Source organism: Rhinoderma darwinii, chromosome 5 (assembly GCF_050947455.1).
Source record: "Rhinoderma darwinii isolate aRhiDar2 chromosome 5, aRhiDar2.hap1, whole genome shotgun sequence".
NCBI classification, from domain to species: domain Eukaryota; kingdom Metazoa; phylum Chordata; class Amphibia; order Anura; family Rhinodermatidae; genus Rhinoderma; species Rhinoderma darwinii.
The window spans coordinates 311,966,590-311,983,714 of NC_134691.1; the positions used below are offsets into that span (position 1 = coordinate 311,966,590).

A 17,125-nucleotide genomic window follows, 5' to 3' on the forward strand; every position below is an offset into this window, starting at 1 on the left:
TGTGCTGCTGACGTATGTATTTATTTTATTAATCTCTATAGCACCAGCATATTCTGCAGCACCGTACAGAGATTGTCATCGGTCCCTGTCACCATTGGGGATCACAATTGACATTGCAAATGAACCTGTTTGTTTTTGAAGTGTGACAGAAAACCCACAAAAACACGGGGAGAACATGCAAACCCCATGCAGATGTTGTCCATGGTCGGATTCGGATCCAGGACCCCAGCGCTGCAAGGCGTGAGCTCACAGAGTATTGCCTAGCCCGGACACAATTGTAGCAAAGTAAATGAAATAACGTTTTTAATGTAACTGAAAATTAACATACCCTCTATTATTTGGAAATAAGAGAATAACCCGCCCCCCCCTCCCCATGACACAAAAAACGGACATATGTGCAACCAACGACCAGAAGCTTCCGGTTTGTTTTTTTACTAAGGTCGTCTAAATTTAATAATTCCTAAATAATAATACTTGAAATTACGGCGGTAAAGACCCCAAAAAAAAATTGACTAAACATGCAGATTTTTGGGATTTGGAAAGCAGGTTGTGGAATTTAGGGAGTTAAAGTCAAACAAAATGAGTTGAACGACAAAGTTGTATCAAACTGGATTGAATGAAATCTTATGCGGCTTTGAGTGGGAATAGCGCATCAAAAGTTGCCCTGAAGCCCTCACCTTGTCCTAACCTTCATACCGCTGTGCCCGGCTTCTAAGCACTCATCAGTGCAAACTATAGCAGCCTTGTAAAGTAATGTAGTTCAATCACGTGTAGCTTTATTAATCTCTAACAGACACTTCAAAGAACAAATCAACTCTACTTTTATTAAGACGTTTTTTCCTTAACTTTTCAGTCCATACAGTAACTACAGGAGCCGCCTACCATGGGCTTCCCCTTTCCTGCTTGTCATCAGGGGATGGAGCAGAAGCTTGTTTGACCCTCCGGAGCTCCCGTACTCTGGAGCAGTCGATGCGGCAGACGGGGGATGTTAGACACGATACCCACTGTCTACTCACGTACTCTCTCCCCTCATACCAGCTCCTACCTCATCATTGGCGGAGAACATTGAGGGGCAATAGACTGTGCGTTGTGCAGAGAAGGAAACAGATTTTGTCGATGGTGCAGTAAGTAAATGTCCCAGCTCCCCCCCATGAAAACAGCGGATGGTACATTCCGGCATCCCAGGTAATGGCAGCTGAGTGAGCGGTGTCGGTGACAGCTGATGATCTCCCCCAGAGCGCTCCCCAGTGACGCGTGTGACAGGTACCGGCCTCTGCCTTCTGTACTTTCCCCTTATTACACCCCCGCTGGGGGCTTTGGGCATCGGAGCAGCTGGCACGTTGTAGCCGGAGTCTCCCCCTGGTACCTCGGGGAGCCGGCACCTCCTCACTGGCCCATGCTCAGCACACACGTGTAGGCCTCTGTCATAAGGCTGAAGCCTTGGTGATCCCTCCAGGACCTTGTCTCCAGTCACCAGCACTAGACCCGGGTCAGGACACTGTAATAATGGAGGCTGGCAGCCAGACTCTCAGGTTACCAAACTGAGTCTAGTACGTTCAGTGACCGGGTTATGGTGATTGTGGGATTTACTATTGTGTCTGCACTTTGTTTTTTTAATATATTTTTTCTTTTTCTCCACCACACTTTACGTGACGGGCGTGGTGAACGGGCCACGTATTATATATGAAGCAGTTGTACGAGTGTGCCACCCTCCAGCGCCAACCGGGCATCTCTATTACACCGTTACATCAGTTCAGTGCAGTTGTGCCCGTAAATAGTGACCGTCACCAACACAGGTCCAGGAATATAGACGCACTCGTGCCCATGTTACCAGTAGTTGGAATATATGTGTATGTGAAGGTGCGCTCGTACTCTTAAAGGGGTTGTCCGAGAACTTCAGAAATGGAAGAAGCTGCAGGTAATGTTTTAAAGTAAAAAACAAACGTTACGCGCCTGTTAGATCCCTCAACGTTCCACGCCGGAGTTTGTTTGTTTTCCTGGAGGGATGACGTGCCGTGCCGTACACGAAGGCCTGTGATTGGCTGCAGCAGTCATGTGGACTACACTGAACTTCATCGCTCCAGGAAAACAAAGATCGGCACTGGAGCGGCGGGAGATTGTTTTATTTTATAACATTTCCTGCAGTTACTTTCATTTCTTTTATACTTGGACAAACTCTTAAGATAGACGGGAATGCAAAGGTTTGCGCCCTCATCTGATTACATGAAGGTTCATCGAGGGCAGGGGAGGCATCAAATGTAATAATAAAGAAGGGTCTTGGGTCTAGTTCACACAGCGTTTTTTGTCAGGCAGATTTTGAATTGCCAGCGTTGTTTGATGCTTTTTTTTTTTTTCATGTTTTTTTTCCCTCACCGTTTTTCTTTTAAGCTATTGAAGCTAATGCAAACACCACCACACACAACGCTCCATACGAGCAACGCGGGTTTTTCCTGCCTAACATTGATTGCATTGGGTGGTCAGAGGCGGAAACCGCACTAATAAAGAGCATGCCGACTTTTTTGCCGTGAGTGGCCAAGAGTCTGGAGAATAAAAATGCCTCTGCCTTTCATTGAAATTAATGGGGGCGATTTGAGGTGTTCCTTGGCGCTCATTCCGAAGGACTTTCTGTGTCAAAATCCGCACCAAAAACTAAGTGTGAAATAACTTAAAGTGTAACTAAACTTTTAAAATACTTTTGACATATCATAGTGACATGTCAGAAGTTTTGATCGGTGGGAGTCCGAGCACTGAGACTCCCACCGATCGCTAAAACGTAGCGGCAGAAGTGCCCCCGCCTCGAAAGAAAGTCTATGGGCCCATACACCGATCCAAGGAAAGCCGATCAGAAACGAAGCAGCACAGCGCTTACCCTGGCTACTGAGATATAAATGTCTCTCTTCACACACAAAAGAAGCGACCCCCATTTAGGCCGTACGCTGTACTTCACAGCGGACGTCGGAGCTATAGGTCGGGAGGATTTCCCTACATTTACTTCTGAAGTAAGCCATCGGAAAGTCATACAGTAGCATATGTTGCCATATAGGCTTCTATTGTAAAAAAAAAAACAACAACCTATACCGCAATGTAAACGGTTTTTAAACTGGATTTCTCTGTATGGAGTAGCGTGGTCGACTACACTATTCCATACAGCTGGGAAAGAGATATAACATTGTGTATTGACCTGACGGGAGCCAAAATGACACACTGAGGTGAATAGCGGCTAATGGATATGTTTGGGAGCTTTCCCGTCACGTACACTTAATGGACGCTACAAACGCGGTGTGAATAGAGCCCTTTGCCTTTCCGTTGAGGGGTTCCGTCGGTGGTTTCCGTCGGGTTAACCCCTCAACGGAAAGACAAACGGAAACCTAAGCTTGAAACCTAATGTGTCCGTCAGGATGATAACAAACAAAAACACCGGTTTCCTGAGGACTATTGTAGTAAGAATTTCCTATTCCTTCGGTCCAGAACTTGTAGACTGAACTGTCCTTATTATTGAGGTAAGACATTCGTGATCTACTGGTCGCCTACGTAGGATGTAAAATATTGGAACAATCGGAGTAATGGATATAACAACACTTCTGAATAAAATCCATACCCACTACAGATTTTTGCCACCAAACTGCCTCATGTGAATATAACCCCAAGCCATACACAGTAGATAAATGACGATTCGGGCGGGATCGGCTAACTATACAATGTGTGTGGGGGTCTCCTGACTCTCCCCTGATGGCAGATGGGGGGGGGGGGGTGCATATTGATCCTGCGGGAAATACGCCGCTGTCAAAGGGATCTGATAGCGGTATATTCCCCTACCCATTCAAAAAACCTGCATTTTTGTCCAAGCTTACTGTTAATGCTTATGGTGAAGTCGAGAGGAGTAGCAGTTCGGCCAGCAGCTATCTTGGGTGTATAGCCGACTGTAGTGGCCGCAGCGCAGCTGAAGCTGAAAGCCGTACAGACATGTTTTTAATTTCACTAGCCACATACAAGCCTGCCAGATCTCCTCAATCTAAACATCACTTAGGCCCCATGCACACAACCGTAGTTTTCATCCGTAATTAATTTCTATGGACGCCTTTCTGTGTAATTTCCGGATGGGTGTCCGTTCCGTAGAAATGTGCCGTAAAATATAGAACATGTCCTGTTTTTGTCCGTAATTATGTCATGGACTCCCCATAGAAGTCTATGGGCGCTTCTGTAATTACAGACCACTATAGATGTGCACCTGTAGCAGTCCGTAATTACTGAAGCGTTGCTATACGACGCCAGGGGATTACCCAAGTTTCCTCCCTGTTTTTTGTTGCGGATCCGTAGATACGGATGCACTACGGGTCGTATTTGTGGACAGCATGCCGTATATGCAGATGACTACGGATCCGTATTTGAGGACAGTAAAAACCATTACGGTCGTGTGTATGAGGCCTTCTATAGAACCTGTCAAGCAATGTAAAAACCGCTCGAAAGTCTCGAAATGTCACATATGATGCCACGTCCTAAAGAGATTCAAATACTGATGCCAAACAAAGTCATTGAAATCTACCAGTCTGGAAAGAGTTACAATGCCATTGCTAAGGCCCCGTGCACACAACCATAGATTTAGTCCGTAATTACGGACCCATTCATTTCTATGGCCGACGGACGCCTTCCCGTATATTCCCGTTAAGGTGTCCCGGCCGTAGAAAGGCTCCGTAAAAAATAGGACATTTCCTATTTTTTGCTTTTTCCAGACCATGCTCCCATACTTTATATGGGAGCATAAGCCACAAATGCGGGTGGCTGTCGGCGACCGGCCGTGCCCATAATGACGGAGCGAGATTACGGGCACGGCCATGTGCATAGCGCCTAAGGCTCTGGGACTCCACGAATCATAATGAAGACCATTATCCACAGATGGAGAAAATCTGCAGCATTCCCTCCATTCCGAGGGTTATTGTTCCGCTACTTGTGGTTCTTAAAACCGATCCACACGATTTGTACTGTAAATTTCTGCAGATTTTCAGTGTGGAATCCGCACGGCAAATCAACAGCAATTCGGTAGCATGTGAATTAATGCATTGCATATTTGTTGTGGAATTTTGGTTCCGGAATCCGCACCGAAATTCTTCAAGTACAGTACAATGTGTATGAGTGGGGTTTTCACATCCACAGCATGCCCTATCTGTTGCGGTAATGACAGAGATTTTCGCAGCAGATTTTATCCACAGCTACTACACAAGAATGAAATCCTCGGCTATTTCTGCACCACAATCGGCATGTAACGAATGCAGATTTAATTGTGGGTTTTGGACCGGTTCCAGTTTTTATGCTGTGTGTGAACCTAGCCTTGCCCTTATGTGAACTGTTCACTAGTATAAAAGTGCACAATTTCTAAAGATTCACTTTTGTTGCGATTTCCTCAAGAATAAACTCCTTATGGGAAAGTAACAGAAATAAATGCTGTATAAGACTTTTGTAAAATAATCTTTTCAAGCTTTCTTACAGGGTTACAAAGTAATGTATTAGGGAACTGCTTTATATACAACTAAATGATGTATTTTCAGTAGCTGAATCCTTATTACAAAATGTTTTCCCCTTCGGATGATGCAGATCATTTAATACTACGGGCTGTTCTGCGAGTCTGTAGTCTATAGACGGTCGTCCCTGTAGCTTAGAATACGTAGGTACTTTGTGTGTCGCCATATGGTGCATGGTGACGTATGTTTTCTGCGTGTAGGGAATCGGCTCATTAAAGTTTATTAGGGAATGTTACAAACTTTGGATAATTTACTTTGGCCGCTTTTATTGTTAGATGGCTGCTACACAAATTACGCATCCAAATAGTAGTAATAATTATACATATGTACAGTTGCTCTAGATAGTAGTGTCAAAGCATCACTGTTTCATGGCTCTGACACCTTAAAGAGGACCTGTCACTAAGTCAAATAAGCTAAGCTGGTTTACTGACCTGAATAGCGCCGTCTCTCTGATTCCAGCGCTGTTTTTCTTTTTTTCCTGGACCCCCCTGTTCTAGAGAGATGGCCCACTGTTGTGTTGGCTCCCTATAGGCTAATTTGCTGTAGTTTGGTAACTGGGTGGAGCTAGCTTCCCTGCCTCTGATGTTGACCAATCAGCTTGAGGGTATTTCACACCCTGCTATGTTAGCTATGGCAAATTAGCATATAGGGAGCCAATTCATCAGTGGACCATATCTCGGGGCGGGGGGGGGGGGGGTTAGGGGGCAGGGAAAAAAGAAAACCAGTGCTCGAATCTGGGAGACAGCGCTATACAGATTATATGTAGATAGTCTACATAAAAGAATAAATGTAAATACATTACTTCTCTTACACTGATGCCGAGATACAGTCTGTACTTTAGTCATTGCTGTAGTCTCAACTCTGCCGGTTCAAATTGGAAACAGTCAGCAAGCTTTTCAACAGACACATCCCGAGCAGCTGATCTTCTATAATACTGTGGGAAAGAGTTGTTGCTGTTGTGTTTTTGTTTTATTTTCTCTTCATGTGATTACTATAAATTACTTGATGTAAAAGCGGATCTGTCAATTCTCCATGCTGCCGTCTAAGGACGGGCATAAAGAAGGGACAGGCGTCCTGATTTCTGCGTGGTATCGCTTATTTAGTAATGTTTAGTAGTTTACAACTATTTAGCTTTTATACTTGTGGCGCACAGCCAGCGATGCCGCCGATGAGTCAGTTTATATATTCATCCTCCGCCCTCCAGCCGCTGATGCACAGTAATAGGGAAATAAAATGTCAATCAGCGGGTGGTGGCGGGGGTAGTGTGACTTTATGAATGTACTTGGACTCATCGGCTGCTTCGCTGGCCGCAACTTAAGTATAAAAGCTAAAAACTCAAACTACTTAACGTTACTGAATAAGTGATCGCACGCTGAAATCCGCTTACCTGTCACATCTTTATGCTGCGGTCAGGCAGGGCAGGACTATTAGGCCACATGCACATGATGTGTATTATTTGCAGATATGTCACGCAGATTTTCCTGCTGCAAATCCGCAGTGTAATACAGCACCGGCACAGTAAATGAGACCTCGAGTAATCTCATCTACTTGTTGCGTAATTTTTCCGCACATAAATTGACCTGCGGTGCGTAATTTAAATCTTGCAGCCTGTTAATTTATCCTGCGTTTCCGTCTCAGAATTGTATCTGACAAGTTTATAAAATAAACACAAAAATCCATGACCTTAAATCCACCTGTTTTTGCATCAAAATGTAATAACCGCTCCTAATAGCGCAGTATTAAGTGCAGACTTTACCTGCGGAATTACATGTTTACCTGCGGTTTTGATTCGGATTTTCACATCCAATTAAGCAAGGTGCGCATGTAGCCTTATACAGGCGATCACTCCGAATCAGTTCTAGATGAAGTCCTATTGGAGTGGATTGAGGTAGTAGAGGGTGATGGATCGTATAAACATTTCTTAGGCCAGGATCACACACGCAGTTTTTGCTTTATTTTTTTTATTTTATTTTTTTTGCAAATGCCTGAAGTGGATCCAAAAGGAAGGAAAGATATAAAGGAAAGACTGATGCATCTCTTTTGTGTCCACTTCTGTGTATGGCTCAAAAATCTGTATCAAAAGTGTGTGTGATCCTGGGCTAAATGTATTATGTATTGGGTTGTGTGCACGTGATGATTGCCTGATGAATAGTTTACGGGTCAATCACAGATAGAATAACAAATGATCATGGATGCACAGATTTTGTCTCGAGCCACTTCTTTACCTCAACTGGACAAATCCCGGGAGCCAGGCAGATAATGTGCTAGAGGTATGCTGCCGCTGCTGCCGCCGCCTGTAGGCTTTTTGGGTTGATTACTATTGCTGGACTTAAAAAAGGAGACAATTTTGCAGCTTTCTTACGATCTTGTATAGTGTAACATTTACAATGTAGGATTGAACTGATTGTTGTTTTTTTTTTTAGTAGTCTAGCAATAGGAGATCTATGTATGTGTTATCAATCCTACGTTGTTTTGGATCTTAAAGAGAACTTTTCACCTGCCCGTACATGTGCAGCACATAATAGGCAGGGCTTCACAAACCCTGGGGCACTTGACATTTTTTTTCCTACCCTCCTCCGTTATTTAGATATCGGTGCCGTTATATTTGGTGCCCGATATTTGTATAACCCCCTGAACGGTCAATGGGGCGTGTAACATCGCTGTGACACTGTCCAATCAGCTACGGACAGTGTCACAGCAACAGCTGGAGAGAGGAGAGCTAGCGCTCTCACTCACTCTTCCGCTCTCGGCAGACCAGGACAAGACTGTGATCTCTCGCGAGCGTTCTCGTTCACTGACCGTAAACAAATATCGTGAAAGTAGTGAGAAATTTAAACTGATGGTCTATTAGAAAGTTGTGGAACTTTTCATTTATACGGTAATTAAAGTACAATGATTTATGGGGTTGTACAGGACTAGAAAAACATGGCTGCTTACTTTTGAAATCAGCACCACACCTGTTCACAGTTTGTATGTGGTATTGCAGCTAGTCCCCATTTACTTCAGTAGACCTCAACTGCATTACAAGACACAACCCATGGATAGGTGTTGCATTGTTCCTGGAAGAAAGCCGCCACGTTTTTTGTATTGTCTTGTAACAACCCTTTCAAGCTTTATTTATATAAAAGTGAATACCTTTTTACAGCTTATCCCCGATTTCTACACCGCGCCTAGAAAGCGGGAGTCCAATGATATTCACACTCCGCCCTCCAGCCGCACATTGGCACATTTCTCATTATTACACACACCGCAAAATATAAGATGTAAGTTCTCAAACGCTTGCACGATAACATGATAGACCGCTGACGTCAGCCTGTCTGACACTACTTTATGCTGCCCTCAGACATGGCAGCATAAAAATCTGACCGATCCGCTTTCCGCGAGGCCACTTCAGAACATGTAGATGCATTCAATATTGTTTTTATGCAACTACAATTTACAAAATAAAAGGACTGCAGAAAACATAATCTGACGTTGAGTGCATGTTTTAAAATGATTTTTAAATAAATTTGTATAATTGTATTTTTTTTTGCAGGTTTTAACATTAAAACCCCACCATGTCATTGAAGCCACGAGTCGTGGATTTTGATGAGACATGGAACAAACTTTTAACGACAATCAACGCCGTTGTCAAGCTGGATTACGTTGAGAGGGCAACGTGGAATGACCGCTTCTCGTATCCTTTCTATATAGGGATGGTTTTGTTAAATTGTTATGGTATTATTTCCAGGTGTGAGTTGCCCTTTTTATAGACAAGTTCTTTTATTTCCTAATAAATCTTGTTAGTGTTTAACAGGTTTATTTCAACGATACGTGTGTATTTGTCTTCACTGATGCTGCCCCCTACAGCTAGGCGATAAATATACTCTATCTGAATGGCAAATCACACTCAGCCTGACTGTACTAAGGTCATGAGGAGCTAGAATGGTTGGCTCCCTGTCGCAAAAAGTGCTACACAAAGCGCGCTGTGTTCCCAAATATTATTTTATTTTTTTTCGAATCTATGAAAGCCGCATCTGTGGTGCAAAAGAAGAAAACCAAATAATTTGCTGTGCACATTTAAAGAAGCTCTGTCACCAGATTATCAAATCCCTATCTCCTATTGCATGTGATCGGCGCTGCAATGTAGAGAACAGTAACGTTTTTTTTTAAAAACGATAATTTTTGGCTAAGTTATGAGCAATTTTATATTTATGCAAATGAGCCTTTCTAATGGACAACTGGGCGTGTCTTGTGTTTTTAGCAACTGGGCGTGTTTACTTCTTTCACTGCACAATCACACTGGGCTGTGGATCATGCTGGGCTGGACCAATGAGAAGTGTAGGACACTGATTGGGGGTCACTGATTGGTCAGCCTCATACACTCCTCTGTACAACGCCCAGTTGGTAAAAAGTAAAAATTTTTATTGTGGTTCCGTTCTTAAAGTACACCCGATAAACGGTAGGGCAGGTCATCCTCTCACCGGGCGCTCTGCTACCAAACTTTCCCGGTCGCAATTATGTTACATGACCGCACTGTGACCAGCCGATTCCTACAGCGTCTGCTGTGTGGACTGGAAGTCTCTATCTCTCTTCATTCCTATGAGACAATCAATGTGAGTCTCCGGAATGTATATTGTAAGTGACTTGCGATCCACACAGCAGATGCTGTAGGAATCAGATATTTCGGCAACAGAGCACCCGGTAAGAGGATGACCTGTCCTACATTTTACTGGGTGTACTTCACAAACGGGGGCCACAATAAAAAAGAAAAAGAAAACACTGGAGTCTCTCTTTAAGGAGAGGTGTCGCGTTATTAGGTGTATATCGTTTTATATCCTTATACTGTCTTTTATTCGGAAAGCCGTAGATTTTGTTTTAATGCTTAATATTAACTCATGAATGCGTTTCATTTGGAGCTTTACTATGAACTTGTCGTCTTTTCTTATGAGCTGAAAATTTTTACCAAGAACTTTACTTTGTAAATATGTATGTACCTGTTGAATTGGTTGAGGGTTTTTTTTTCTTTTTAATCTTTTCTTCTTTTTTTTTGGACATTTTAAATGTTTGTAAAGACTATAACAAATAAAGATTCTCTGTAAAAAGTATACATTTTGCTACCAGAGTTCATGTTTCTATAGCACTTTTTCTCATACATGAAGCCCTATATTGTCTAGTTTAACAGATTCCCATTGAATCCTATGGTGGTGCAGTCAATATATTTACGTGTGTGTGTGTGTGTGTGTGTGTATATATATATATTTAAAGGGGGTTATTTGGGAAGCAGAATTTTTTTTCGGGGCTGCATCTAAAATAAAAAACAACAAAAAAAAAGCAGTACTTGCCTATTCTTGCCCCAGGCGATCCAACACTGATGCTCCAGCGGCAGTCCCGGTGATTATTTGCATGCACATAGCATGTGACCGCTGCAGCCAATCAGAGGGCACAGCGGCAATATGTTATTTCTGGCATTATGCCAGAAATACAATTTGGCTGGACAGAGCCCCGCTGAGCCCTCTGTTTAGCTGCAGCGGTCACATGTTATGTGCATGCAAATAATCACCGGGACTGCTGCTGGAGCATCAGTGTTGGATCGCCTGGGGCAAGGATAGGCAAGTACTGCTTTTTTTGGTTTATTTATTTATTTTGCAGCCCCTAAAGAAAAAAAGGTCACTTCCCAGATAACCCCTATAAAGCTCAGAGACCTCCACAGATACAATCTGACCTAGAAGTATAACTTGTGTGAAAATTAGTTTAATTCCTTCCCTTATTATACAATTCATTCACTTATTCTCAGTTTTGACCCTCGCTTGCTATTACAATTACTGTTATGACTTAAATGGCTTATCCGGTATTTTAAAATTAATGGCCTATCTTTCTTGTTCGTACTTGCACGCGCCGTTACTTTCGTAGCAGCTGTGCAAGTTATTGCAGCTTTGTCCCATGCAAGTTCCAGTACGAACAGAAATTAAACCTATATAAACAATGAAGAGACTGCAGCGCTCGCAGCACCTTCATACAGCTGATCAGCGGGGGTGCCGAGAGTCGAACCCACACCGATCTCTAATATTGACGGCCTATCCAAAGGGTAGCCCATACATTTTCTCAAAGTAGTCCTTGCTGCTCACAGGTTCGTCATTCTAGCCCATTCTTCCCTTTTTTCTGAATCCCCCCCCCCCCCCCACCTTTCAAAATTACATAATTTCATAATCCTTTATGTTCATCATCCACTGCTCACACTGAATCGCCGGCACACTTGTAGTGGCGGTTCTTAGTATTACAGCCTTCTCCTATTCACTCCAATGGGAGAAGACTAATACCGAGTGTGAGCAGGAAAGGACTACTTTGAGAAAATGTATGGGCTATCCTTAGGATAGGCCGTCAATATTAGAGATCGGTGGGGGTTCGACTCTCGGCACCCCCGCTGATCAGCTGTACGAAGGTGCTGCGAGCGCTGCAGCCTCTTCCTGAGGATAGGCCATCAATTTTTTTGGAACTGGACAACCCCTTCAAGCAATGACTGCACAGAATATTAGACCTAAAAACAATATGATGTTAAAATGCGGAAATTCACTTTAAACTAGATGTATGTGTAATGTTTTACATGAGGATGGAATATTTCTAAGGTCATGGTATTCTTGGCAAGCCGTTACGTCATCGCAGTTGTTGATATCGGCCAGATTCCAGATAAATTTGGAGTACTGAACTGAAGGCATCTGGCGGCGTGTGTATTTTGCTCTGGCTGTTTATTCTGGGCAGATGATCTGTGAGAACCAGCCAAAGTGGTGGCAATCTTGGCAAATACATAATTGTTGTAAATGCTTCTACATCAATTCATTAGGCCTTTTTCCACCCTTAGAAACAATAGATTTTTTTTTTTTTTTAATAGTGTCACAGGAACAATGAGTATGATCATTAAAAAATATTTGTTGGCAGTTTTACACAGTCTGTAGTGGGATGTCTTTGATCAAGGCCTATTCACCAGTTGCCATTTGTGAGTCCGGCCACGATCACAGATTGTAGTTGAGCGCTATTTCTTTTTGCTGTACTGTTAAATCACTTCTTTACTTTTTGGACTTATTTTGTAGATTTATTCCTTTTAGTCGAGCCCCTGTAGACTGATCAGTCCTCAGGAAGCAGTGGATAGCTGTGGTTGCACACCAAAACTGCTGTAATTAGAGGTTTCCCCAGGATCCTAAATGATCACTTATCCACAGGAGAGGTGATCATTTTCTGATCGCAGGGACCCCCAGCGATCATGAGAACGGAGGTCCCGAACCCCTGTACCTCGTCACTACTCGACCGCAGGGAGGAGGACATTGAATGCAGTAAAGCAGCGGTGGGGACCCAACCGACCAGAAAATGATCACCTCTCATGTTGATAGGGGATTCGTGATTCTGGGAAAACCCCTTTTAAAGTGTCATTCTTATCTCAGACATTTATGAAATATCCACCTGGACGGGGATCACATGCACACGCCCGCCCACCTCTCCATTCTCCGCCTTGCTCCAACGGCTAGGCTGAGTGATTTCCCCCCCCCCCCTGTTCTCGAGGTAGGTGCTGGCACTTGGATCTATTAGACATTTATGGCATATCCTGTAATTATTTTGGGAGTACCCCTTTAAGTCCCCTTCCCTTTTATTTGCCTAACCAACAGCAGTAAAATTGGCATAAAACACCACATGTAGTCAAGGTCTACCCATTAGAATTGTGTACCTTTTTTATTTATTTTATGTATAATATATATGTGTAGACATTAGGCAGTAGCATATGTTATAAATAATAAACGGTCAAATTCATGTATGTGCAGGTACAGTTCAATTAAGGTGTGGAAAAAACAGAAAATAAAATTGCTGGCATTTCCGTTACACATGGATAGTTATTCTATAGCCACACAGCCTAGTGACTTGCTGGTATACAGTCATCAAGTGCTACAACCGCCATGTCGGCTCTGCTGTGTTCTGTCAGTCGGCTCCTGTTGTCGGCGTAGCTTTCCTGTTCCAGTACAGTTTTTTTAAGGCTGCCTGAAGCATAGAGCGTATTTATTAGTAGACGATGAGTGATCCTGTGTGTTTGCGTTCTTTCTCATTATGAAAGCTTAGTTTGGTAACTGGTTGCCAAGAGCTACGCAAGTTACTTTCTTCCAAGTCTGCTTTGATCTCTAGCATCATGCCAGCATGCACTATTTTGAGACTGGCAGATCTGTAGTTGCTGAGCCTGTGGGCATGCTGGAACAGCTGTGAGGAGAATTAATGGCAGTGGTTTACTTGTACGTCAGAAGCCGCCTGCATACAGTGAAGGCGGCGGTTTTGTATGGCATACTGTCCGATCTTGTTAACACTCCCTAATGTTCTCCATATGCTGAAAATAACCCAATTCCTCTCACTGACACAGACACAAGAAAGAGGGAGAGGATCCCAGACACCTGAAGCTGTCAGATGAAAACTTTTCATTCTTAGTTCATCGCCCTCCCCCTTTTACTCCTGGCACTATCTAACCTTTATAATGCAATTATACATCTTAATCAGAGTAGTAATTCTGGTATAAGGTGTTTTCATGTAGGGGCTTTTGTGTATGGCTGAATACATCTATTTTTTATATAACCTGTAAATGTTGGAAGTTCGTAAAATGTTTTCTTTAACATCTATTCAGTGATATTTATGCGCTCTGTGTTGCCTATCCAGAGCCTCTAGGAGAGAGACTGTATGCCGAAACGAAAACCTTCCTGGAAAATCATGTTTTACAGTTGCATGCGGTAAGACTTCCTTTTCTATAACTCCTCCTGACATTCCTACAGATTCTCTTCACTTGTACAAAGGCCAATGATCAGGCAAAAAATCATTACCCCGTGTAAACATGCCCACTGATCGCATCTTTTATACGGACATAAAAGTCATCGGTTGTCGGCAACACATCTCCCCGTGTTGTTAGGGATATACTGCCGACCGTAAGACCAGGGCTACACTGAGACGTTAAAGGCTCTTTTTGCACAGGCCAATGATCGGAGAAAAAACGTGCATTCATATTAACGCTCGTTCCCAATCATTGCCCTGTGGGCAACAATCCGCCGATAAACGGGGACACATTAGTTCGGCGGCTGACCATATAGTTTGTTTCACAAAATATTATCGTTCTCGGCAGCACCTCTCCCTGTGTAAACAGGGAGAGGTGCTGCCGACATGATGGAAATGTATGGGGACGAGCGACCATAGTAACTTGTGAGTCATAGCTACTTGTGAAATGAGCAATCGGCACTTGTTTTTATGGGCCAGTATTGGCCGGGGGAAAGGGAAGCTTATTGTAGCACTATCGATTGATTTTAACTATTGGGTTACAGTTGCAGTTTAATTAAATACATTGAGTTGCATGTAATCTTGTGGACTGTCACTAAATAGTTAGTCAATCAGTAGCACTACAAATAGTCTGTGTAGCCCTGGCCTAATGAAGCTGTATGTGCCCGAACGGTCGTTCATTTAATTAGGTCACATACAGTACCAATGATTGCTCCATGTAAATAGAGCTAAATGAGTGCCGATCGACTTGCTTTAGACCCGTACAACTACTTATACTAGAGGGCTTTATTACAGAAAACTAGCTGAGGGCCTGCTGGTAAATTCTTTGGTCAGCGCCCCTCTACTAACATGCACCTTTAACTTGACTGACCATACAGGATATTTCTAGGTAGAGAGAAGGATTGAACTCCTTCCTGACAGATATTTAAGGATCGCCGTGTTTTTTAGCAAGATATGCTCAAAATCTTATGCGTATGTTTACTACCAGGCTCCAACGGCCATCCAATCTAGGAAAAAAACAAAAAATAATCTCATAGCTAGTGTCTATGCGCATCTTAAGATTTGTCATATTGGAGTTGCTGACGAGATTGATATAAAGCTTTGTAGGAAAAGTTTCAGTATAACTAGGAATTTATTGGTGTAAATCTCTACTCATTCTTGGATTATGAGACCGGAGGGCGGTCCCACTAAATGTACCCTACTAGAGATAGTCATCAATCGTTGCGTAAGGCTAAAGACGAGTGTGTCCGATTTGCTCGTGTAAAAAACGCAGCTTTTTTCCTACATTTCTTGTCTGTTGCGTATTGGCATCAGTGTGCTTTGCGTGTGGCATGTGTTTTTCAGTGCGTAAAATGCGGCAAACGCGTGTCAAACGTTGTGTGAACAAGGCCTAGGACTGCACTCATAATCTAGCCTAAGGCTGGGTTCCCACCGAGTTTTTTCACTACGTTTTTTGCAAAATTACGCTTTCTCTGCCTCCCATTGATGTCAATGGGAGGTCAGAGGTGTAAACGCCTGAAGATAGCGCATGTCCCTTCTTTTTTCCTGCTCGCGGGAAAAAACGCCTCCCATTCAAATCAACGGGAGGCATTTTCGGCCGTCTTTTGGCGTGTTTTCCGACGCGGTTTCCCCGTCAAACTCATCAAAAAAACTCTGTGTGAACTCCCCCTAAAGGGTTTTTTTTGTTTGTTTTTACAGGGAACAAAATGTTTAAACAAGCTTGACTTTGTATTTCACAGAAAGTTTTGGCGTCAGCAGAACAAGTTCTGGTAGTGTATCACCGGTCCTGGGAGGAATACAGTAGAGGAGCCGACTACATGGACTGTCTATATAGGTAAAGAATGAATTCTGATTTGGTTTCCTAGCTTTAAAAGAGATTCAAAACCATGAAATCTCACTATTTATATAGCGCCAACATATTCCGTAGAGCTGTAGGTGGTAATATTTATAAATGCATGCATGAAGGATTTACTACAGGTACTTTCTTTACAATCGTGATAATGTTTTCGACCAAGTTCCTGTTATTGGTAAATCACATGAGCTGTCAAAGAACCGAGGCTTAAAAAACAAAGGCAATCACTTCTGCAGCCATGTCTTTATGTGGCATGGCTGCCACGTGGAAACCCTTTCTGTGCGATAAACAGGTGTCCAGCATATTGCTTAGACTGGGAGGGAGGACGGGGACCATGTACGGACTGAACCCCGTTGCATTTTTAACAGCGAAATGTGGAGAAAAGTATGTTCTAAAAATAAGAGCCAATTCTACACAGTGAAGAGAAGTTGGTTTAGGCCACTATACGTGAAAGATGCCAAGGAGAATCCTTTGTTATTGTAGACCGATCTTGTAAAACTGTGGGCATAAGATACAATGCTACACCTGCTATAAACCGAACTATAACTTGTTTCTTCTTCATGCAATCTCTATTATTCATGAAGAATAAGAGGTCTTCTGAATTACTTGTCTTTAAAATCCCCTCCCTCTCTACAGCGACCACAGAACACAACACCGTAACTATGTAACCCTGTTGCATTTTTAACAGGCAGCGGTGTTGTGTTCTGTGGTCGCTGTAGAGAGGGAGGGGATTTTAAAGACAAGTCATTCAGAAGACCTCTTATTCTTCATGAATAATAGAGATTGCATGAAGAAGAAACAAGTTATATCCCAGACAACACCTTTTTAGCAACTATTTTATACTCTATAGTTCGGTTTATAGCAGGTGTAGCATTGTATCTTATGCCCACAGTTTTACAAGATCAGTCTACAAGAACAAAGGATTCTCCTTGGCATCTTTCACGTATAGTGGCCTAAACCAACTTCTCTTCAGTGTGTAGAATTG

General features: G+C 43.0%; 1 protein-coding gene across 3 annotated transcripts in view; it reads left to right on the forward strand.

Annotated features, from left to right (window-relative positions):
• Positions 1–979: 979 nt before the first annotated feature.
• Positions 980–17,125, forward strand: part of CUL2 (cullin 2) — a 73,912-nt gene continuing 57,766 nt past the window's right edge. Inside the window, exons 1-4 of one of the 3 annotated variants that reach the window (XM_075827453.1) lie at positions 980–1,124; positions 9,052–9,192; positions 14,149–14,251; positions 16,028–16,122. In XM_075827453.1, the coding sequence (XP_075683568.1) occupies positions 9,074–9,192; positions 14,149–14,251; positions 16,028–16,122 (317 nt within the window). In that variant the 5' untranslated portion in view covers positions 980–1,124; positions 9,052–9,073. Of the gene's footprint in view, positions 1,125–1,159; positions 1,264–1,456; positions 1,551–9,051; positions 9,193–14,148; positions 14,252–16,027; positions 16,123–17,125 lie in introns of those variants that run through there. The other 2 variants (XM_075827451.1, XM_075827454.1) reach the window with 2 other exon arrangements.